Here is a 25832-nt window from a genome sequence, read left to right as displayed (position 1 = left end):
GGTGTTATGAAGCTTTTATTTTGAAACAGGTCTCAGCTTGGCCTATTCAAAGGCTCTGATCCATTCAGTAGTTTCCTCCAACTATTCTGCCAAACCAAAGACACCAGAATTTTTTTTTCCCACCCAAAGTGGTTTGAGTCTTGAATTGCTGGAGATGAACATATGAGCTCGATTTCTACCATCACGGTGAACAGAAGCTGAATGAACGTCGATCTTTCTAAAGCTCTACAAACACCATTATTCACATCTATTATTTACAGTTTGAAAGCAGGTCTAAGCATGGCCTATTCAAAGGCTCTAATCTGTCTTTCTGTTCTTGTTTTCTCTGACGGCGCTCGCTGAAGCTGTGGCTCAGAGGATGTGGCTGAGCTGGTGGTGAGTGGTGTGCAACAACACTCTATTTCCACTCTGAAACTTCCCCAGTCTGTCAGAAACGGCTCTGCGCTACTTTTATGTTTGCACAAATATGACTGATTAATAATTCTGGTGGACGTGAGATATGCTTATGATTGAAAAGACACATTTATGGTAAGGAGCCCGTCACATTTAAATAGTGCTACCTGTAGTAACAGTGCAGTCAGAGCATGAAATAGATTAATAGAAAGTGTCAGTTTATTTATTATGATGACAAAGAAGCAAAAATTAGTACAGGAAAAACTTCACACAACTAAAATGTTTGGCTGCGACATATAGCGCTAAAACATGCATGTTATATTTAGTCTCTTACCAGGAAAAATAGCCATGGAACGATTTCTATGTACAATCTGCTTATCACACATGATGACTTGAAGAATTGGCTCAGAAACAAAAGCTTCCTCTTCTCCCTGCAAGGCTCTGCTTTTCACAGATTTGACTCACTGATGATCAGAGCTGGCAGAGACAAACCCTGAAAGAAACTGCAGCAAAAGATGGACAAGTATTCACTCTGGGTGAATACTTTTGCACGCTCCACTGTTTCAATTTTTCATTTGTACAAAATGGTTTGAATCATGTCTAATTTTCTTTGCACTTCACCATTTCACTTTGTGTTGTGGTTGTAATGTGACAAAACGTGCAATAGGTCAAAGGGCGTGAATACTTTTGCTAGCCAGAGTCCTTACAGAGGAAGACGAGGTTGAGTCAGTGCAAAAGCTTCATCAGACAGACGGTCTGAGGAAAGAAACTGTACACTCCTCTGTTCCCTTCTCTATTCCATGTCAGTAACTTTATTTTCTCTCTTATTATCTGTTTGTTTTATCTGTCCAGTAAGTTCTGGTTCTTGGACAAAGCTCATTAAATATGGCGCTAACATAAGAGAGGAAATGGACTGGATGAGACCGAAGCAGATGATCTGATGTGGTACCACTTAAAGAAAGATATGTTCACTTAATTTGCTTTACACCGACTACTTGATCATTTTAAGGTTCATCTAATTTAACAACAACACCAGGACTTTGGTGGGATGGGCTGGAGTTTTCTGATTGTTATTTCCCATCAGGTCTTCTAGAATCTTACTTCAGTCAATGATGGTATAAGACAGTCGTTGGAGGAGCCAGTAGATCACAGTGTGCTGGGAAAAGTTTCTCCTCATTTTAGGAAACTCACCTGTTTTCCTGGATTCCAATTTTACTTGAAATAAGAATGTTCCATTCCTGTCATGGAAAACTCAACTCCCAAACCTCCTCAGCTCAGATCAGCATCTCAACAAGCTGGAGATTCCTGACCAGCCATGTCTAAACATAGAACTGATTTGCAAATAAAAATATATGCAAAACTTCCACCAACAGCCACGAGGCCTTTGCAAAGAACTTGGAGTGAGGATGGCACCTGAGATTGCCTCTTCTTGCTCAGCAGACCGACTGAGCAAGTAAGTTTTTTTGGGCGATTTTTTTTGTGTCCTTTTTGTTACTTGGAAGACAAAACTTCCAAAAAAACTTAACTGCAAAGCTCCCTAAAGTCAAATGTATTTCTAGATAATTTACTAAGATGGGGGACCTCACCGCCCAAGACCTGGATTTCCAACATGGCTGCCAACCTACTGAGTTATTTAAAGAATAAACACAGGAGTCGCTCAAAGCACAGTTTCTGGCTCCTCCCTGTTTTAGTTTTAACATTCGTATGTTGAAAATGTTATTAAAAATGCAAACTTCAAACAAATATCTAAATTGCACATGGAAAAGCAATTTAGATTGTCTCATTGTTTCCTGGTAGAAATATTGCTGGACTGTAGTTCCAACAGTTTATATCTCAAACATTTGCCGTGTTTGTTTGTGTTTAAATGTACAAGATAATTATCACCTTGTACTTGTAACATAGTTGTATTTTTCTTCACCTGGAATGACTGGAATAGAAAACCTGAAAACAGAAAGCCAGAAAAAGGCTGTGCAGTAACATGAGAGATGAAATGATATCATTGCTAACAGTAACAACAGTGAGCTCCTGTCAGAAAGCTAAAATATGTAGCGTTGCTTCTTCAAAGAGGTTTGTGAAATTTGAATTTGTTGCCGTTTAAGTTTTGAAATGTGTTGTCATTTCTGTCAAAAGAAGCCGCAGAATTTTTGCTTCAGAGGAAACTGAAGTTAATCAGTGGATTTGCAAGGCGACGACCTGCATGCAGTTGCATGAGTGCTGCTGCAGAGAAGCCAGATGTGTGCCAGGGTTAACCACATCGGCAGTGGTGAGCTGCAGCAGCTCTGAAACGTGTGTCTGGCACGAGATAACCGGAGAAGGAACCTCATAAGGTCTCAGTTTTTCAATTTGGCTCTAACAGATTGCACAGGACATCGGTCAATAAAGCAGTAATGCTCATTGTTTGCTCTTGGCAGAATCAGGATGTTAGCTCTGTGGGCTGTGCAGCTCCAATAAATTCTGTCACCCAACAAAAGACAAACTTTAAAGTTTGATGAGGACCTGCAGCAACATTCCAGCTGCAGATTCATAACATATTAATTTTCTTCACTGGTCTATGTATTACACTCTGACAGACTCATTTGTGGTGTTTACAGTAATAAACTATCTCTGTAATTTTCATGAAGGTGACTGGTCACTCTGTACAGGTAACAGAATCCGTGCCACAGATTCTTTTAGCTGGATTTGCATGAAGATTTGGATCAACGTGTTGCTTTAGCAGGCAAAGCCCTGAGGTTTACCTCAACGTCGTTAAACACCATTATCAACAGTGTGTGCTGTGAGAGGACAGCATTATCTCACACTCCACATGCACCAGGTTACAGCTCATGCCCTCCCCCCTCCACATGCTGAAGTCATGTAGGGGGGCGGGGCTATGACTGGGGCGGGGCAGCTGTGTTAGGCTGCAGCCCAAAGGCTGGACTGACGCAGACATAACAACCGTCTGAGCTGGAGCTGAGCTCTGGTTCTACAGCAAGCTGCCATGAAATTCACACTCATGATGTGGAAATGCCCCTGAACATTGAATAAATCAAACCGTCTCCTGTTTGCAGTGGCAGAGCTACTGTTAAAAATAGTGGTACCACATATGTAACATATACATACATATATCTGTACATATATTTCACCAGTTTCTCAGATTTACTGATATATGTTTGAGTATAAATAAACATTGTTTTTTCACTTTATGAACTACTGACATGTCTCTGAAATTTCAAGCAAATATTCATTTGCAGAAAATAAAAAAAGGTCAGAGAAACAAAACAAGATGCAGAGCATTCAGACCTCAAATAATGCAAAGAAAACAAGATCACAGTCATTTGGAAACAGCAACGCTAAAGTTTTGACTCAGGAAGAGTTGAGACGTTGATATTTGGTGGAATAAGCAGGAAGTTTAAAGGTGTGAATACTTTGTGTCATTTGTGGGATTTTTGCTTCAAGCCCCCCATGATAAGGATCTGATCCCTGCTGGTCATTGTCCATGAAGCTCAGCAGGTCATCTGCACAAAGCGTGTCACATCCTGTTTGAGCCCGTCTGCCCCCGGACCCGCTCACCAAATCCACACAGTAACAACAGCGAGTGACCAGTAGTAACCAGTGAGCTCCGGCTGCCAAAAGGTGAAACAAACGATGAAACAGATACATTTGCTTCTACTTGTGTGAATTTAATAGTGCTATCAATTTATTAAAATTTTTTTTTCCAATATGCTTAACTAATAAGAGAAAAAAATGGTGGTCCAGATTTTCACCATGTTATTTTTTCATTCATAAATGTCAGTTTCACATTAAATATTTCATTAGTAAGCTAAATGTTTGGCTTGGAAACTAAATATCTAGCTTACAGTAAAATATTTAGTTTGTAATGTGAATATTTAGTTTGGAAGCTAAATAGCTAGCTTGCTAATTAAATATTTAACTTGAAACTGTTACAAACATTTATAAATGAAAGAATAACATGGTGAAAATATGATGAACAATGAGCAGAACATTCTTTTTTCTTGTGACTCGCCACATAACCCAAATTTTAGCCATTTAGTTTTACAAAGGAAAATAGGAAGTTATCCTATTTTCACCAGAATTAGCATTTTACAAAAAGGTGAAATCATTTCTCTGGTTTTTGTTGTAGATATTTAAACATCTGTTTGTCTAAAGCGCTGACATAAACACTTTCACAGGCTGATGCATGACGTCCTCCATTTTTCTGTTCAAGCTTTGCTCCTTCCATGAATCGGAATCTGCATGTTTCTCCGCCTGTCTAACATGATGAAAGGATCTGTGAAGGCATCCACACCGAGTGGAGCCCAAAGTCTGTCTGGGAGGGCCGACATCTTGTGTGTTTTAGTTCTCTCTGGTTTAACACACCTGGATCAAATGATGACTCGGTGAAGGCCTGAGAAGAACCCTGACCTGCTGATCAGGTTGTTTCACCCCGAGAGGCAGAACTGGAACACGCCCCGCTTTGAACGCCACTGCTTTAATTAGTTTCACAAAGGAGTGGCTTGGAAGATTAATTAAATAATTAATTCATTCATGAATTAAATATTGATTAATTTCATTTAGTTCAAACTTTTAACTAACTAGAGTTTTAATTTTTTCGTCCTTTGGTTAATTTTTAGGTGCAGAATTTACAAAGGTGAAACAAGAGTACTGTGATTGCATATACATGGATTGGGTAATGAATACTCTGCAGAAAATTTAATTTTCCAAAAAAAAAAAAAGTATTAAATTATGGCATTTTATCACAGCTTTTACTGCTGCCACTTTATGGACTAAGTGATGCCTGGAAGTGTATGGAGTGCCAATTTGACAGACTCAAACACAAAAATGAAGGCTGTTTTATGTATAGCTTGTATGTTTAAATTAATTTTATAAATGTCTGACATCCTTCCAGTTAGTTTTTCCCCATCACTTGCAGTATTTATTTATTACAGTTTACAAAAATGTTTTTCTAAATTTCAGTTTTCATTGTTTTGTGTGCTTCAGCTAACTGTAGTGACATTGCTGTCTCTGTAAAAGCAGAGAGCAGCAAACACATGGTGAGTCGACCTGTTCCAGCCTGCGGCATTCAGCTGAGTGATGAGTACACACACGGCTCCGCTCTGCAGGTTCTGAGCCGCTCCCTAACAAAATAAAACAACTGTAAACTATTTTGTCTTTTTACAACATGCTAAAAGCAGCATTTTTGTCTTTTTCCTGCTGGACATGGGGTGGGTGTTTAATGCTTTTTTTTTTTTGTACTGTTCAAAAAATACTATTTAATTGTAAATGGAAATAAAATAGATTAGTGGTCTCATATTTATATAGATGTTCTGAAGGTTTTTATTTCTATGGAGCCTCCTGCAGTCTTGATCTGTTGCACTAATATTACAAGAACTCAGACTGGAACACCTTCTGTCCGTTGTACTTTTTTCACTTCTATATTGTGTGATTCGTGGAAAGTGCAGTCAAACACACGAACACCTAACTTGCCTCCAGGAATCTGAATTAATTACCCTGAACATCCAGGTGACATCATCTAGGAGGAAGTTTGTTTTGCATGTCCTTCTCTCCTCCTGAAGCAAAGTCAACTTTACATTTTCAGCGACAACTAATGTAAACACTTAAAAGCAGAATAGAAAATATTCACAACAAATCTCAAGTTTTTACAGAGACACTTTTTATCAGTGTTGGGATTTTACATGATGGACCAAAACAAAGCACGCACACACACACACACACACACACACACACACACACACACACACACACACACACACACACACACACACACACACACACACACCTGCAAACACAACAACAAAGTCAACCTAACATGTATAATTATGGACCCTGGAAAGGAGCTGCAGTACGTCGACTCACAGGCTCACAGTTTGCATGTCCTTCTCTCCTCCTGAAGCTTGAAGCCTTGGAGCGACAAAATGAAAACCAGCAGGTGAACGGACGGTTGGGTGACTGCTTTAAAAGGGGAAGTGTTATGTATTTTTTTTTAGACACTTAGTGAGACTTTATAGCACAATCGAGTAACTATGTTAACACCAGTTGTTATAAAATGCTGTGTATATCAAATGTAGCTTAAAAGAAATGTGACTTCTTCAATTATTAACTACAAATTGGGCCTCTGTCTCTTTAAAAACTCCTACGCATTTTGAAAAGTAAATCTTCAGGAAGTGATCACAACATGACTCCTGTAATAACCCTTTAATAACATTTTTACCAGCTTTACCATGAGAAGCAGCTCCTATAATGAGCTCATTTGATGCGGTCTTCCACCAGGTGTTTGCTAATTGCTGCTGGCTAGTCTGAAGGAGCTGAGAGGTGGAGTTGTGGGTCAGGGCTGCTTTGCCAGAAGGACTCTTGGAAACTGCAGCTGTGAGGAGGAGCTGCTTCTCGTAGGCGGAGCTAGGTCCACCCAGGCGTTTTGCACAATTGAATGGTTACCATGGAGATTAAAGGATTTCTCAAACATGCATGAAAGAATCATAGCAACACTCCCTGGATGTTTTTGACATTTTGATAATTTAACATAATATTGCTCCTTTAAGGCGTATGTGGTGATTCAAAAAAAGAAGGAGAAAAAACAATGACAGGAAGTTGGCAGGGAACTCTGACCAAATAACGATTCACTGCTACAAACTTTAAGAGAGATTAACTCGGGGTGAAAGCTTTTTGTTTCCTCCTCTCCTGTCGGCGGCCATAATGTTGACTGACTTTTAAAAGCTGAAGCAGTTTCTGAACAGAGCAGTGACAGGACCACCTCTCCTCCTGCTGCTGCGGACCAATCAGAGCGCCTCCCTCCTCTGACACGGTCCACAGCCTTCCTCCTCCTCCTCTTCCTCCTCCTCCTCCTCCTCCTCCTCCTCCTCCTCCTCCTCCTCCTCCTCCTCCACGTCTCTCTCTCGTTTTTTATTTTTTTTAACTCCACAGTAAAACATAAAGCCCGTCCTCAGACGCCCCACTCCTTCATCTCCACCTCCAGCGGCTCTCCTGCTCCTCTGTCTGCCTCTGCTTGTGCGACTCATCCTGTAAAACTGTGAGTGTACCGTTTGCTTTGGGTTCTGAACATTCGCTTGAGTTTTTGATGCAGAATGGTTCTGATGACTTGTTCTGGTCATCTGATGCTTAATTTGGACTCTTTGCTTGTGCGGGACTGGCAGGATTACTGCGGGATTTTTCAGATGTCTCTCTCTCTCTCTCTCTCTCTCTCTCTCTCTCTCTCTCTCTCTCTCTCTCTCTCTGTGTGTGTGTGTGTGTATAGGTGTGTATAGGTGTGTGTGTGTTTTAGTGGGGTCTGGGATTGCTGGGAGGATCGCGGTGTGAGAGCAGGAGGGTGTAGAGGTTGTGATCAGTTATTGGTGCATATCTTGATGTCTTTATTATTTATAATATCCGCAGTAAATTTTATACTTTGCAAAATAGCCTACGGTAAAATGCACAAAGTTCTTGAATCTTATATAATAAATAATACCTCTCGGAGGGTGGGGGACGGGGCAGGGGGAGGGGGGGGGGTTGTAATCTTTTAATGCATATTTCATATTACAAATAATACATGAAGTCTGAGATTAAGCAGGAATGGGTACATTTCATGCATGCTCTTAATTCGGTGTTACTGCACTGACTGTTCATAAAGTGCATTAATAAAGTGCATTAGTCCGCTGCAGTGGAGGCAGCTGATCGATCAGTGGAGATCTTACAGGAAGTCCTCTTTCCTCTGAAACCTGAGCTGCATGAGCTGCCACTCAGCTGAGCACACTCCTCTGTAATAACAGTCCTTACCGCGGTGCATGTGCGCTTTTCTGATCAGCTTGGCGCACATCATGCAGCCCTGCATGCTGAAAGAGTCGGGCTCTCAGCTGCTGTAATCCCGCAGACGTGTAATCTGGCTCTTGTGTAATCACGGAAAAGGCAGTCGTTATAATCTCTGAAAAGTGAGAGCCGACACTCAGTTTTTATTTATTAAGAGTCCAAGATTTAGTGACGTGTAACAGAGCCGGCCACAGGAATACGCAGCTAAGCCGCTGCAGGAAGCCTCCAGGCCACCGGGCGGCGTCCGAGAGCTCCTGACTGACAGGAAATAGCTCAGCATTTTTCATTTTCCCTGTTTTGCTTTTCAAAATGGAGATGTAAAACAATTTTAAAAGATTTATTCGTTGTAATTTAAAATGTAAAATTAGGAACAGACATGGTTTACATGTGAATGCAACAGTTGAAATTGTATCATTTGATGGTTTAATTTTAAATAAGTCTTTATTTGATTCCAGTTCTGCTTCTGCTAATGAATCTTTTCTTATTGGTTCTTGAGGTTTATGTTTCAGAGCCACTTTGTTTGCAAAGCAATCTCAACGAGTGACGGACTATTTTCACTTCAACACGTTCAGATTCTGCAACACTCTACTGATAATAAATAATATCTGACAGGATGAACTCATCAACTCAAAGAAATGTCTTCTTGACTCATGGTGGTCTGAAATGTTCATCGATCTGTGGGCCCCACAAGTTAAATTCCACCATCAGACTGAATGGTTCTGATGTTACCATTCAGTCTTAGGATGGTGATCCTAAGAGCTGCTTAAAAACTGATGTGACTTTAAAAGGTGGGCCGGTCTCGTCACCATGGCTGCAAGGCCATTGGCCTGTTTGTTGAGCACAGACATTGATTACTTATCTGTTGAAAGCTTTATAGATATGGTTTATAGCTTATGGCCCGGAATCAAAACAGGAAGAATGACTTTTGACATTTTCAGGTGTTTATTTAATTACACTTTACTCCATAGTGTAATTGCACTATATATAGATGGAGCACTCATCAAAAATAATAATAATAATAAATAAATAAATAAATAAATAAATAAATAAATAAATAAATAAATAAAAGCAATATTTCTGATTGATTTTGCATTTTCACCAAACTAAAACTGATATTTAGTTTGCAAATATTAAATGTTTAATATCGAGCTCGAAATTAAGTATTTAGTTTGTTAGCAATATTTCATTCCAAACAAAATATTTATTTTCTTAACTAATATTTAAACCCAATATTTAAGCTCTGACTTAAATATTTAACTTTCTAATTAAATATATGTTTAGTAAACTAAATGTTTAAAATGGAGGTAAATGTAGTGAACTGCATATTTATGAGTTGAATCGAATATTTAGTCTGGTGAAAATATGACTGAATTTTGAACACTTGCCGTATTTTCGGGACTATAGAGTGCACCTCACTATAAGCCGCTCCTGCAAAGTTTTTTTTTTCTTTAAAAATGGAAACATAGATATATCAGCCGCTGATATCGCCGCCCCTCTCGGTTTTTCACAAATAAATCTGACATTAAGGACGCAGACCTGCATCTCCAACGGCGAACCATCGACTCGAAACTGAAACTGACAAAAACAATAAGTTGGCTGTTTTGGTCAAACATGCAGAAATAAAGTGCAGCAAAAACCTTCTTCCAAATGGGTCAGAAAAAACAATTAGAAATTCAAAATATAATGTAAAATAAATAATAAGGCAAGCACAAAGCATATGATTGAACTGAAGAGATCTGTTTTAATGGATCAGTCACATTGTCACTGATACATAATCAGTATCAGGACCAATACATATTTCAATGTTGGATCTATCTGTGGATCCATCTCCACTCACTGTTACCATGAGATGTGACTCAGTCCAATTTATTCTGGCCTCTAAAACAGACAATAGCATCAGCTTACTGGAATATAACAGATGACACAGAAAAAGACTCAGAAAATTCTGTGAAATGAACAAAACGGTCCATGTCATCTAAAAGTTGAATTCAATGTTGTTTTTTGTGACCTGTCATGGAATCTTAGTGTGGTGGATTTGGTTGCCAGGCAGATTTAATTGACCAAACAGGAGTGAGAAATGAATTATTCCTCCTCTTGCACAGTTGACCTGATGGAATCAGTGGATAACCAGGGTGTGTCTGATTCATGCATCATCCTGCACATGCTGCATCCGGCATGGAGAGACAAAGACGACAAGAGACATGAGAGAAAAACATTTAAAGTTATTTCTAAAATGACCAAAGTCGCTCATTGGCTAAGGCTCTTGATACAAGTGAGGTTTTCAGAACTGACTTATCTAGTTTTGTAAAAGCACCAAATATTCAAATAAGAAAATAGATCACAAGTTAATGGCTAATAACCAAAGCAGGTTCTGCTCTCTCTGTTCTTCACTACATCCTGTGTTTAGGAGCGCTGCTCAGGAAACACGTCATGATGCTGATGCTAAAATAGAACCTACTTGTCAAAATGTGTGAATGCTGGCTGTGTGTTTACTGACTCTTTACCATCTGTCCAGCCTTTAGGTTCACAAACATCTACATTCTGCAAATTCTTTCCAGGCTAAATCGGCTTGAACTTCCGTCTCTCCTCTGTCTCCATGTTTTCCCATCTCTCCCCTCAGAGCCATCATGGTTTCCCACAAGGAGTTTGAAAACGCAGGGAAGGGTCCGGGGCTGCAGGTGTGGCGCATCGAGAACATGGACCTCAAGCCCGTCCCCAAAGGACTGCATGGCAGCTTCTACACCGGGGACGCCTACCTGTTGCTCTTCACCACCTCAGCACCGTCCTACAACATACACATGTGGCTGGGTGAGACTGCGACACACACATGAAACACACATGAAACCCCAAGACGTCTGAGCCATCTCCTGCAGGACAAAACGTATTCTAAGTCTGCCCTGACTGTAGATTTTATGATTTCACTATTAATTCTCTAATGCACTGGGTCTATTTCTTGACAATGACTAACAAAGTTATTCATAAATATTTGAACATTTTCAAAATTTGTCTTCTAAAAACGTCAAAGTGTTTTATTGGGAGTAATGAAAAGCAGAAGAAAAGACAAACAGGACAATGATCCTAAACATACAGAAAGAGCTTTAATGGAAAGGCTTACATAAAGGATTATTAAAGTGTCAGAGTGGCCCAGTCAAAGTCCTGACATGAATCCATTTGGGATATGGTGGCATGACGTCACCTGAAATTAATGGCCCAAGTCATCTTTTTCCTGAAGCTTTTTTGTTTTGTTTTTTTGTTCAGAAATGATGTAAGCCAATATTTTGAGATGGTGACCATTATCTGACATTTCCAAAGAATAATAGGCAGAAACTTTAATATTTGAAACTGCAGCAAAATATAGTTATGCAGAGGATTGACTCTAGGGATTGAATACAAATGCACACCACACTTAAAAGAAATTTAACACCATGGGTTCTTTTTCTTACTTCTTCGTCACTTTAGACCAATGCACAACTTGGCATCGGTCTTTAACAGTTTATGTATTACAGTGCTTTTTAATATTTCGCTTTGATAATTCTAGACTTCACTTCCTCCAAAGCTGATGCAATTATTGTGCATGCATGCAACACAGTGCTTACACACAAAACAACCTGATAAAATAGCAAGTTCCTTTTATTTTGAAATAGGAGATTGAAACATCCTCTTTTGTACGTCAAACTGAAAAATTCTAAAACGTCAGAGCTGCTTGTGAAATTCCATTTGCATTTTCTCTTCTCTGTGGATTTCATTCCCCCCCCAGCGCAGCCAGTCAGGTTTAACTTGTCTGGATTTAAACCTGGAGTCAGTTGTTTCTTGAATGCTTCAGCTGCAAAACAAGAACAGGGACCCAAAAGCAGAAACCGCTGTGTGTCTTTAAATGTCTTTAAACCACAGAAATACAAATAAAGTCTGGCAAGGTGGAATAAAGCAATGTGTCATTCAGGATATGTGTGTTTGGTTAATGTGACTAAACCAAGCAGAGAGCAGCCGTTTGCTCTGAAAGAAGCTCAGTCCTCCTGCAAACGCAGTGAATCAGAGAGCTGCTGTCTGTCCTCTGCAGGCGACGAATGCTCGCAGGATGAGAGTGGAGCGGTGGCCATCTTTGCCACGCAGCTGGATGACTTCCTGGGCGGTGGGCCGGTCCAGTACAGGGAGGTGCAGAACTATGAGTCCAACACCTTCCTGGGATACTTTAAGTCAGGAATCAAGTACCAGGTGAGCTTTGCTCTCTGACAAGACACAATATAATCTGGTTTATATGTATTCTAACCCGATAAAATAGAACATGTATGTGTTCTTTTCAACATTGTTTTCACCTTCCCTTTGTTTTTGATTGTTTCACAAATTAATCAAATACAATCAATAACTTTCTTTTTTGCTTACCTTTTTACACATCCTTTATCAAAAAGTTGGAACATTTCCTGTCACAAAATAAAGCAAAATCCTGAAACAGTTGAGTGAAAATCAAATATGTTGAGATGTAACCTTTAATAAAATGATTTTCCAATCCTGTATATTTGCCTTAAATAGCTGCTTGAACTATTTTTCTATAAATAATGTTGAAAACCTCACTTAGGGATCCTTTCCACGCTCATAATCATTACAATTCCTGTTTCTCACAAAAGTCCAGCAGAGGAAAAATCTTTTGTTAAGAAAAGAACTTAGAAAATCTAAAACTGAAACTGTTCCAAAAATGATAGAAGTCCCTTTGAAGTTGAGTATTTTAGCTATAAATAGAAGGACCATCATCAACCTTACAGAAAAAAGAGGGAATAAATCTGTGATTTTCTGCCATGATCCAAGTTATAGAGAAGTGTTTCACTATCAGCTATGAGTGAGAATTGTTTTCATACTCATGACCCTCATCATGGAAACAACATGAAGAACCAGCGTTCACTACAACACAAACTTATAACAGTCAAACAAACATTAAAAGTTTTTTAATATTTTAAACTTTATAAAAAAAATATTTATATTTTAAACTCTGGAACAAAGATAAAAATAAAATGCAAGTAAATGCATTTAAATTATTAATTTAAAACTTTGGTATCATTTGCAAGAATTTGACAGAATTTTTGTTTTGACTTTTTTACTGCTTCTAGTTAAAGTTTTACCAGTTTAAATAAAGGGGAACTAAATTCATAGTTCTCTGTGAGAGTCAGAATGATTAATGGAATGAAGAAGAAGAAGAAGTTATGATCAGTCGACCTACACATAATTACCCTGTTTAATGATTGCTATGTCTTCTGAACTTTGGCACAGAGGAGGTTATGATTAGAAGTTCAGAGAGTCACTTCAGCTTCGGGGTGTGTCTGATTTTGATTGGCTTTAACTCACCCGACCAGCTCGTTCAAAGTTGGACATTTGAAGCACAAAGCCAAACCACTTTTACCAGCCACATGTTTCTCATTTAGACACCATGCACACACAGTCATGTTTTCATGTCTTGTGGGGACTTTACATTGACCTCCATTCATTTTCTACAGCTTAACCCTAACCCTAATCATCACATACTCCTAACCCAAAAACTGCATTTCCCCTCATGGGGATCAAGAAAAATGTCCCCACAGCCTCACATTGTCGACAGAAATAGGCTCCCATAGAAATATGAAACCCTAGTTCACACACACCCACCCACACACACACACCCACCCACACACACACAAACCACGCCTACAAGCTTGGCTTTAGCTGAATGCAATTAGCTCAAATTCTTGTTTACTACTTTTGGAGGCTGGAAACTGTGCTGCACATGTTGGTCCAGATGCCCTTTCACAGTGAAGCAACAGAACCAAACTTCATCAGCTTTTCCAGGGCTGGCAACAACAGGGGCTGCATTGTTACCGTGGAAACTTTTAACAACCACGCAGCAGGAAGAACAGCATAAATCTGGTGTTCATTTGGAGGTCCAACAGTACATTCCTCTGAATTTAGTGATCCGTCTCTGGTTCCAGCCACTGAACTGCATGCTTCCCTTCTTTGTTGTTCCTCTCATGAAATGACAGAAATGATCAAAACAGAAAATACCTGAATCTAAAAGTCCGAACATCTACAGATCAGAACCGTGTGACTGAGCTCTGAATGGTTGATGTGGCTCCTGTTCTAATAAATCCTTTATTTATTCAACCATTTTTAATCAATTGTGCTCAAAGGTCGAAATATTTTGTTCCGTGGTTGAAACTGAAACAATGCATGATATTTGCTTGATGATTTTGATGATGACATCTAACAAAACGGTGACCGTACTTTATGGCGTAAAGCTCTTAGAACTGCTTTGTTGCTGAAATTTGCTCTACAAACAAACTTTATGTCGTTTGAAAGAATTCTCTTTCCACCACAAAGTATGTGTTTCCTGCACCGTGTGAATGATGAGTTTGGAATGCTCTCCAACATTTGGCTGTGACTTTCTTCCGCAGAAAGGGGGCGTGGCTTCAGGCTTCAAGCACGTGGTGACCAATGACATGAACGTGAAGCGCCTGCTGCACGTGAAGGGCCGCAGAGCCATCAGAGCAACAGAGGTGGAAATGTCCTGGTCCAGCTTCAACAAGGGAGACTGTTTCATCATCGACCTGGGAAAGGTCAGAGTCCTTATGATGCTTCTGAATCTTAAAATGATAACTTATTATTCCAAACTCAGGTGCAGGCCACTCCGAACCTTTCTTTGAGGATCCAGAACACATTTTTCAGTGAGGCATCTCTCCACTGGCTTTCTTTCTTTGAATGTGTAGAAATGCTGAAAAGCAACCACTATCTTCCCTTAGATAGTTACTTTCTTTACTTTCTCTCCTGGAGGTGAAAAAAGACTAAAAACACCCACTATCCGCCTTCTAGATAGCTACTTTCTTTACTTAGAGGTGAAAAAAGATTAAAAGTAGCCAGTATCCAAGTTTTAGACAGTTACTTTCTTCCTTTAAAGGTAGAAAAAGAATAAAAACACCCAGTATTGACTCTTTAGATTATTATTCTTACTTCCTGCTTAGTATTGACCTTAGTTCACCAGCAGCCTGAGCCTGTCCCAGCAGAAATACATAAATAAATGAAAACAAACAAACAAACACACAACAAAAAATTGAAACAGTCCTCACTGCTAAGGTTCTTCTGGATCCGGTCAGTAGACAGTCGCAGGGACGAGACCAGACTCTCCTTGATTGACGTGGAAGTGGACTGAAGTCAAACTCCTCAGGTCATTGCATCTGATCTCCCGTTGACCTCCATCTCTCAACTCGCTGGATCCTGTTTGTGACGGCAAACTGTTGTGGAAAGTTTTCTTTAACAAAGAGTGAGGAAAAACTGTTTCAAAACCCAAAGAACCAGAGAAAGAATACATTCTTAATCAGTGTTTATTCAAAGGCTTCACAGCGTTTGAAGTCTCTGCTGACTGAACACAGTGAGGAGGAAGAGCCTGGATCCGAACACAGATACAGTTTTACAGGGAGGGTTTCACTTCATCCACAGAGTTTGAACATCGACTTGGTTACAGAACAGATTGGAATGTATCTTGTTTCTCTGGAGGAGTCAAGCACATCATGAGCTAGAAACAATTTAATAGAGAAAGTTTTCGGATGCCATTTCTCAAGGTGAGAGAAATGGCATCACAATACTTTTTTATGAGCATGTGTATTACACAAGAATCATTAAACTGTTAGGCATTGTTTTGCTTATAATCATGTGATAATCTTAAAATTTTCCACTACATTGTATAAACAGTTTTGTGACACACTGCATCTGGTGTTGAATAAATGTAATGTAAGGTTTCCGTTGTTGATTTTTGTGTTTTTATGATGCACCTCTTACTGCTTCGTTACTGAAATGTGCTATACAGATAATATTTGATTGGATTATGTCATTTTGAATCAGTGGAAATTGGATGGAGGGTGACGGCCTGTTACTCTACACCCAAAAGGTCTTTCAACTCCTAAAGTCATAAATGATGTTGCAGGTGACGCTCCTGTCTTCTTGTCTTTCCAGACAGTTGAGGGTTTAAACTTTTCCTCTCTTTTCCTCCCCGTCCTGCAGGATGTGTATCAGTGGTGCGGCAGTGAGTGTAACCGTTTCGAGCGGCTCAAGGCCTCCCAGGTGGCCATCGACATCAGAGACAATGAGAGAAACGGCCGAGCCAAGGTGCACATGGTGGAGGAGGGAGGCGAACCTTCTGACATCATAGAGGTGAAACATTCTCACATTCCTCCATTTCTTTTTCCTGATGAACCTCATTGAGCCTGAGCCTCAATCAGGATCGTTCTGTGGAATTAATGTCTGATGGCATGGGAACGGGCAGACACAAAGATGCTCTTTGTCTCTGTGACAGTTCTGTGCCACATGGTAAACACTTCCTTTACATCGCAGGAGAATAATGAACCCGAGGACAGGGGTGAAGTTTGAGATCGATCCTTTTTCTTAAGTTTAGTTTTGATCTGGCTGAAGTTAGAGGGAACTCACATCAACCAATCAAACTGCTGCCATTCTGCTGATTTCCTGATGGAAATCAGCAGACAAAATCACAGTGACTGACTTTTCAGCTTGTTTGTTCAGGCTCTAGGATCCAAACCCACCATTGCACCCAGCACTCCCGATGATGACAGGGTGGATACCTCCAACAGGAAGAAGGGCGCCCTCTACATGGTAAATATTAAACTGTCTGCAAAGTCTTAACAACTGCATGGGACCTTCTAAAACAAAGCTGTTTAACGCCACTACAGTCTACAAAGCACTTTAATGTGACTGTGCCTTGTTGCCCTTCAGATCTCAGATGCCTCTGGCTCCATGAAGGTGACGGCTGTGGCTCCGTCCAGTCCCTTCAAACAGGCCATGCTGTCCCCTGAGGAGTGCTACATCCTGGACAATGGGGTGGACAGGAACATCTTCGTTTGGAAGGGTACTGAAAGTCTTCATATCTTGATGATGGAGCAGAAAAATTATTAACGTGACACTCACGGGTTCAAATCCATCCATCATTTTCCAAAACACCTCATCAATGTTGGACTGTTGTATCTTTGACCAACAGGCTCGCTATGTTAGCTTTACGTTAGCGTGATAAAATTGACTGACAAGTCAATCAGAAAGATGAACATCGCAAATTTAATTTTATTTGAATTTAATTTACTGCAATTAATGTATATTAATTGACCTTTCAGTAAATGCTCCAATATTAGGTAAATATTACCCCTGAGCAATGAGACATTTGTCTTGCTAAAGTCAAAAAAAAAATTATACAAACCAGGTTTAAATGACTTAACATAATTAAATCATTTCACTGTTTATTAACAATTGTAACTGTTTATTCAATATTGTTAATAAATTAGTTAAACTCACATTTTATTATAATGACTGAAAAACACTTTAGATTTGAACCATCTAATTAAGGGTTAATCAGTCCTTCCTGGTTATTCCTTCCACTTGCAGTGACCCTCAGCATCAGGCTGCCACCGTCATGCTTGCCAGTTGCTGCAGTGTGGCGAGGTTGAAAAGCCCCACCTGGAATCCTCCAAACATTCTCGTCAGTGCGGTCAAACAGTTAAAAGTTATTTGGTTTGTCGACGGTTGTCATTCCTGAATGTCTTAGTTTTTAGGCAACGAATTCTTTCTTGTCCAAAACCTTCTAAATGGTATAAAGGTTTCATGGTGGCTATGGAACAATTTTTTAACATCAATGGCTGACACATTGACTAAGAAGGTTGGAGCTTTAATGCCACTGGGTGTTTCAGACACATGTACCAACTAGAATGCATAAAGTCCAGGAACAGTAGGTTTCCCAAACGGTGTTCCCAAATCCAAAGTCAGTCCCAGAAAATGGATGAACTTTGCTTTCATGTTTACTTAATTTAGCCCAGAGGGAAATTAAACATTGTTATTTCTCATAGTATCCAAGTACTAGAGAGTGGTTGTGGATGGTGATTCTGTGAGAAGGAAGGATCTCTGGTAGCAGTCAGTCTCACACTGACTCTAAAGGAGCTTCTGACTGAAGACTGTAGCTGTATGGCAGTTATAACTGCCATGATCAGGACCATATATCACAGTAACATGTCCTGAACGACACAGCAAGCATTGCTAGTCCACCTCATTTGCTAACTGTGGAATTTCCTGTCCCCTTCCAGAGCTTAATCTGATCCTTCTCTCTCTGCAGTGACAGAACAAATCACGGAAATAAAAAAAAAAAACATTTGCTTTTTTTTTTCTTAAATTTTGCAGAGAAGTCTCTTAAGTCTCTTTAGAACCTTTAGAACTCTTTCGGTATTCTGGGTCAAAATCATGCATTTCAGTGTTTGAGGTGCTCTGGCCATGTTGTGAGAAGGAAAATCTTGCTGCATGAACGAAAACTACATTTTAGTATTTCTTACTGTCATTTTTTTTTAAATAAAGAATTTAATTAAATTAGAATTGCACCACAGTATAAACTGATGGCTTTGTCCTTTTTAACTCTGACAGGTCCAAAAGCCAATTCTTCTGAGCGTAAAGCCGCCATGTCTGCAGGACAGCAGTTCATCAAAGACAAGGGTTACAGCAACAAAACACAGGTAAGGTCCCTGCATGCCTGACAAGTCAAAAACGTCCCACAAAGTGTTGCTAAGCTAAAGCTAACAGTCAAGTTACACCTGCAGATTCAAGTCCTTCCTGCCGGAGCAGAAACCACCTTGTTCAAGCAGTTCTTCAGCGACTGGAGGGACAAAGATGAGACAACAGGACCCAGTAAGGCCTACGCTATTGGTCGCATCGCCAAAGTGGAACAAGTGCCTTTTGATGCCTCCACCTTGCACTCGAACACAGCCATGGCTGCCCAGCACGGCATGGTGGATGACGGCAAAGGCAAGATCCAGGTAGGAGTGTGTTTCTAAGAGCAACCTGGCACAGAGAGTCTGGTCACCAGCCCCAGCCTGTGTGAAAAACAGGATCATGATAGTTTTTGGTTTGTCAGGATAGTTTAGTTTCATTTTGCTGTTACTTTTTGTTTTGTCTAATGTCATTAGTTTAATTAGTTTTTAGAGTGTATTTTCTTGTTTTTATTAGTTGTTATTAGTTGAACTGCAAAAACACAAAATCTCACCAAGTACTTCTGGTCGAGCTTCTGGTGAAAATATCTTATTACATGTGGAATAAGACAAAATTAATTTACAAATAACTTTTTAAACAACATGTCCCTGCTTGTTTTAAGTCAATAATTCCTTAATATTGATGAAAAAGTACTGGCTCTATTGGCAGATTATTTCACTTACGACATGGGAAAAAATGTGTTGTTATGAGTTAAATAATCTGCTTATGGAAGTAGTCCTTTAGCTTGAAACATTATTTCAAATGTTCTAAAATATATGCAGTATTCTAGAATCTAGAGAAAAATAAGTTAACTGTAATAACCTTGTTGAAAAGTTACTTGTCAGTCAGTTTGAGTTCTTGCAGTGTAAATATTGTTTATATTTAGCCTAGTTGTTTTTTTTAATGTAGTAGTAGTTTTAGTTTTTCATATTTTGGTTAATTATAAGGTGCAGAATTCAAAAAGGTCAAAATATCTTTATTATGGTTATGTATACATCAATTGGGTAATGAATACTGAACAGAAGGTTCCATTTTCACAAAATGTCTAATTACAGTGGATCAACCAACTGACTTATGTTTTCTCTCAGCTTTTGCTGTCGTCATTCTGATTACTAGTGTAAGTTCTGCCCACAGCTTACATAAACTGCCTGCATGGGAAAAAATATCAGTTTCACCTCAGTGTGAGATAGGTTATTAAACACAAAATAAAAGCCTATTATTTAAATAATTTCTGCATGTTTTAGTTAGTTTTATAAATGCCCAACATAGTTCCAGTTAATTTTTCCCCATTGATTATTGTTTTTATTTATTTACGTGAACAAAAGTGTTTCTTCAATTTCAGTTTTTGTTATGCTGTTTGTTCTCGTTAACTGAAAAAAAACCTTCTCTGGTGTTCAGATTTGGCGAGTCGAAGGCGGGGATAAGGTCCTCGTGGATCCTGCTACTCACGGCCACTTCTACGGCGGAGACTGTTACCTCATCCTCTACAGCTACAGACAGGGGAGCAGGGAGCAACACATCATCTACACCTGGTGAGGAACTGGAGCACGGACACAGGTAGAAACGCTGGAGACGCGTAGAAGGAGAATTTCTCAGACTGTGTGTGTTCTTCTGTCAGGCAGGGGCTGAAATGCACGCAGGACGAACTGGCAGCTTCTGCGTTCCTCACAGTGAAACTGGATGACTCAATGGGAGGATCCCCAGTTCAGGTTGGAACACGACACACACAGACACCCCTTGCTTATGCAGGCAAACAGAGCAGACTGGTATCTAGTTCAGACAGATAGATCATAATAGGTCATAATAACAAACTACATTTACAAAGTGGCAGGGTACAGCGCAAACAAAAATGTCACAGTTTGATGCACTTTAACAGATTAAGCAAAGTTGCATTTGCAAGTCCCTTAAATAGAGAAAAAAGATTGTCTTTTTTTCTAATGAAAACTGATAAAATTAATATTTTTTGAAAACTAAAATTTAATGACATTAAAACCTTAAAAGGACTGAAAATATGAAATTTGCTTTATTTTTAATGTATTCACACACCTTTTAGTACAACGTGGCAAATAGTTGTAACTTGATAAGGATCACATAAAATAGAACTCTAGTGCCATGCTAATCTAAAAATCCATTCAATGTCATTTCATTTGATAACACAAACATAACTACTGCAGATATCCAGCAGAGGGCAGTGTGACTTTAATTTTTAACAAACTATAATTTTACAGTAAGTAGCCTTTTAAAAGAACACCAATGTATCAGAATTGAATTCCTTAGTGATAAGTTTTAAAGTTATGCTAAAATAACCCTGAGTTTTTATGTCTTGACTCATTTGATGCAGGACTTGTTAAATTAATGTAATGGGTGATCATTTAACAGCCATGGTAACAAGTGAATGAACAGTGAATTACAGGCATGAGAAGAAAAATTTCAAATAAACAGAATATTGAGTTGACTACCTTTGTCAAAGAGTTCATTGACATCTGCATACATGCAAATATGAACTGTGGGGAAACCTATCATAGTATATCATGGTTCTGCTGGTACCATGACATACTACTGAAACGACCCTCTGATCCAGTACATGACTGGTTTAAGTTTTACCTAAAGAACAGGGACTTCTTTGTACCAGTACATGATTTTTCATCAGACAGAAATCATATCAGGGGTACCCCAAGGTTCCATCTTAGTGCCCCTCTTATTTCTCTGCTTGGATTATGAGAAATAATGCAATTAGTTACCAATGCATGTAGTGGGAGTAGTGATAGAATCAGGCTTGAATATTCAAAGTCACAGAAAGACAGTTAGAAAATCAGCCTTCTAACACCTGAAGAACATTTCAAATATGTGGAACTGCAATTATTGCAACTGTGACCTAGTTGCAGTAAACGGGGAAGCTGCTGCCCTCTCCTGTGGATTAAATAAATAACTTAGTTCCACTTATCCACAGGTGAGAGTGACTCAGGGTCAAGAGCCTCCCCACCTGATGAGCATCTTCCAGGGCAAACCCATGATCATCCACAGAGGCGGAACGTCTCGTAAAGACGGGCAGTCCCAGGCCGCCGCCACTCGTCTCTTTCACATCCGCCAGAGCTCATCCGGTGCCACACGGGCCGTGGAGGTGAGTTGGTGTGCAGGGATGATGATTTATGGGGTGTAGCGCAGGTTCTAAATTTTCTTTACCTCCCCTTTCAGGTCGAGGCCTCTGCTTCCAACCTGAACACCAATGACGTGTTTGTGCTAAAATCCCCGAAAGGCCTGTTTGTGTGGCGAGGCGTAGGAGCCAGTGAGGAGGAGATGAACGCAGTCAAGCATGTTGTGGGCTTTCTGGGTGGCAGTCCCAGCAATGTGTCAGAGGGCAAGGAGCCAGGTGGGTCTCAAAGTCAATGCATGCAGATAAAGATCAAGATGTGGACGATTTAATGCGATTCTTACCAGCTGCCCAGTTTTGGTTCCTTCGATGAACAACTGGCTATCAAAGTTATTATAGTTAACTAAAACGAATGAAATAACCAAAAACTGAAATTGAGAGAATATTTTCATTAACTGAAATAAACACGCTGATTACTGAGGAAAAATAACTAACTGGAATTATATTATGCGTTTACAAAACTAAATCTAGATATTTATTTTTTTGATTGTCATTAATGAATCTGTTTACTACTTTAAAAACACAATAAGTCATATCATCAATAAAATCTGATATGACATTGATTTTGTTTATGCTCACACAAGCAGTTTACCTCAGCTGTGGTCTGAGTACTTTACTCCATACTCCTCCTGGTGGCCACGCGACACTAATCCACACAAATTTGACAGCAAAATTTGGGAGAAAACACAAGTAGAGTAAAATAGAGTCTTCTGTTCAGTATTTACTATCCAATCGATGTAAACATAATAAAATTACAATACATTCTATAAAATAATAAAAGAGCAGAAAAACAAAGAAATAAGAATAATTTATTGCACATATGCTTCAGGTCTGGTTTTAATTTGACTAGATGGAGATGATTCATCGAGTCTCCAGAGCAAGAAGGTTGTGATTCATTTCCTGTCATGAATACCACCAGGTCATGAACCTCTAACCCGTTTCTTACTGGGTCTTCCAGGGAAGATGGGAACAACAAAACCAATAGACAACATGATTTTATTTTGAGTTGTATTATGTTGGGAATTGATTCATGGGGCCAGGAGAGAAAGAAGGACTTAAAGGAGCAGTATCATGTCAAATCAACTTTTTTGAGTTTTACATCTTGTTATAATGTTATTCCCTCATCACAAACATACCTGGAGTGTGGCTTTGATTCTGTCATGCATGTTTGAGAAATCCCTTTATCTCCATGGCAGTCAGTCAGCTTTACAAAACACTTGGTTGGACCTAGCCCCGCCTTTGAGGCGCAGCTCCTCCTTGAGGTGCAGTTTCCAAGCTTCCGGCTCACAGAGCAGCCTTCTTCAGTTCAGCTCCTTTAGACTAGCCAGAAGCAATTAGCAAACAGCTGGTGGAACGCCACATCTGCTGAGCTCATTATATGACCTACTTCTCAGTAAGTAACTTGCTAAAGGGTTAATACAGGAGTGATGTTTTGATGACTTCCTGAAAGCGGAGTTTCAAAAAGAGCAGGAGTTCTTAAAGAGACAGAGGCCCAATTTCAAAGCGTTAAATTAGGAAGTACATTTCTTTTAACTCATAATCATATATATATATGACATTTTTACAGCAGCACAAGGTAACTCAGTTATTTAATTGTGCTTTATAATAGCACAATATACCTAGAAAACACATAATCCTGCCCCTTTAACAAATATGCTGACATGACTATCTTTGCATTTGGTAAGAGCAGTCCCATTTGTCTTGTGCTAGGCATCTGACCAGCAGTGCAGCAACAGGTGAAGGTGGGGCAGTGCTGTGTTAGTCCATGCTCCATATGAGAAAGCTCTGGTCAATCCAGTCCTTTTCAAGCGTCTCACTACCTGAGGGTTTGAACTTATTGGACTAGCATATAGAAAAATTACATACCTTCAAGCAAACAGATTGTCGGTTACCCAGATGGAGCAAACTACTTTCAGTTGACGGCTGTTGTTTTCTCTTCCTTTCCAGGTGATTTCTGGTCTGCTCTCGGTGGCAAAAAGGAGTACCAGACTTCAAAGAGCCTGCAGAGCACAGACAGACCTCCTCGTCTGTTCGGCTGCTCCAACAAAACCGGAAGGCTTATTGTAAGTGGGAAACAACTTCCTTCATTTTTATCCAGAGATGCTAAACATATATTAGTCAGACATTTTATCATTGAGCTATAATGCATTAGTAAAACCTGCATGCTGTCAATTTGAGTTTCCATTTGCACTGATGCTCAGGTGGAAGAAGTGCCAGGAGACTTCACACAGTCAGACCTGGCCACTGATGATGTCATGATCCTGGATGCCTGGGATCAGGTAAGAACAGTTTTTTCACTCCTGAAATGTAATTTTAGCACATAAAGTTTCGCAGAGTGTGCAGAGTCATGGTTTTGATTTGAGCATTGCACTTAGCTGTAGGCTGACTGATTGAGCTTTTTTACTAATAGTGTCTCTTTCCTCCCCGCAGCTCTTCCTTTGGGTTGGCAACGAGGCAAATGCAGAGGAAAGAAGTGGTGCACCCAAAATAGGTTGGTTACATTAGAGCTGTGAACAAACACAGAGGGGATTCTCCTGTTAGGTGTTCTGAATGAACAGCTGGGGTGGTTCTTAAATAAAAAGTTAAAGAAGATGATAAATGCATCATGTTTTGGTCATTTAGACTTCCTAAAGAATTATCACAAAGTTAAATTTCACATCAAAGATGTGTGACAAAAACAGATGATTCTTTTAAAAAAAGGAGGGAAACTCATATCCTCCCCTGCGTCACATTGTAGCTCCTCTTACTAACTTCCAAGACATTCCGTGAACAGAATGAATATTCATTCTGTGTTCGATTTGTCTTGGAAGTTGAAGTTCAGGGCTGAGCCTTGAGATGGCATGCGTGCTGCATAAATAGACTGAATTGATTAAGACTGAGCTGAAAACTTAATTTTAAACATGTAGTGTCTGCAGAGTAGAAGCTATAAAATTCTGTTTCTTTTCTCTTTTCACCTCTCGTTTCGCAGCCAAGGATTACGTGGACTCGGATCCGTCTGGGCGAAACGGACTGCCCATCACCACCATCAAGCAGGGGGCAGAGCCTCCCACGTTCACTGGCTGGTTCCAGGCCTGGGATCCCAAAATGTGGGACAAGGATCCACTGGAGAGGATCCGGGCCCGTTTCTGAACACAGAACTCCAGCCTTGTCCTTTGCACACTGGCTCCTTTCCTTTCAGCTCGCCATGTTGCAGATTAATTCCTGCTTTATTCAAATACCTAAGTGCCAATAATAATGTTGCCACAGTTATCAGGTTCGCTCAGCTTACAGTCAGAGCTTGTTGCCTTTGGGATTATAATACCTACCAAGAACCTCAGGTAAAACTTAAAACAAAATGAAAAGAAACAAGAATAGCACGTCCCCTCTGTTTCTGTGTCCTGCCGGCGTCAGTCGACAAACCCCCCATATCTGTTTGTGTCATGTTTAGTATGAAAAGATTGAACAGAACACACTGCAGTTACACCCTGCATTTCTTTGTCGAATTTCCTGCTTGTGACTTTTAGGACCCACCGTGTAACATTTGGAAACGCCAAGTGTGTTCGTTCCATTTTAAATGATCCTGAAATGTTCTTGCGAATGGCTTTTAAATAAAACTTTGTCATTAGAGCCTTTGGGTCTGTGAACATTTTTAAAAAACGGGAAATTCAAATGTCACTGAGAAATCAGATTCTGCAACATCTGCCAAACAAATGAGTAAATAAAAAAGGAAGACAGCACCGTAATCTACATCTGCACTGTCCTTTCGAAGGCAACCAGACCCCTCCTCTAATCTGGAACAAACTTTCAGAAACCTTTAAAGATGCTAAAACCCTGAGTTTCTTTAAACCACAGGAAAAACCTATTTGTTTACACTTGCATTCAATTAATATTAACTGAAACATTCATTTTAATCTTATGTTTTATCTTTACAGCACCTTTATTGCCCCACTCCAATGTAATGTTTTTTGTTTTTTTTGCTGTTTCATAT

The 25832-nt window shown here is 39.6% G+C and overlaps 1 protein-coding gene across 1 annotated transcript; it reads left to right on the top strand.

Moving 5' to 3' along the window:
* The first annotated feature begins 7307 nt into the window (after positions 1 to 7307).
* scinlb (scinderin like b) lies at positions 7308 to 25471 on the top strand. The gene is made up of 17 exons (XM_055033452.1): positions 7308 to 7417; positions 10811 to 10998; positions 12248 to 12402; positions 14604 to 14765; positions 16204 to 16353; positions 16720 to 16809; positions 16930 to 17062; positions 18613 to 18701; positions 18786 to 19001; positions 20113 to 20246; positions 20333 to 20423; positions 21665 to 21835; positions 21910 to 22084; positions 23813 to 23928; positions 24067 to 24144; positions 24296 to 24356; positions 24834 to 25471. Exons 2-17 carry the CDS (start codon positions 10818 to 10820, stop codon positions 24992 to 24994), a joined length of 2163 nt encoding a protein of 720 aa, XP_054889427.1. The 5' UTR covers positions 7308 to 7417; positions 10811 to 10817; the 3' UTR covers positions 24995 to 25471.
* The last annotated feature ends 361 nt before the right edge of the window (positions 25472 to 25832 follow it).

The sequence above is a fragment of the Poeciliopsis prolifica genome, unplaced genomic scaffold (genome assembly GCF_027474105.1).
Source record: "Poeciliopsis prolifica strain line A6 unplaced genomic scaffold, Auburn_PproV2 SCAFFOLD008, whole genome shotgun sequence".
Classification (NCBI taxonomy): domain Eukaryota; kingdom Metazoa; phylum Chordata; class Actinopteri; order Cyprinodontiformes; family Poeciliidae; genus Poeciliopsis; species Poeciliopsis prolifica.
The sequence above is the reverse complement of the archived record's forward strand: the minus strand, read 5'-3'. Positions and strand labels throughout refer to the sequence as shown.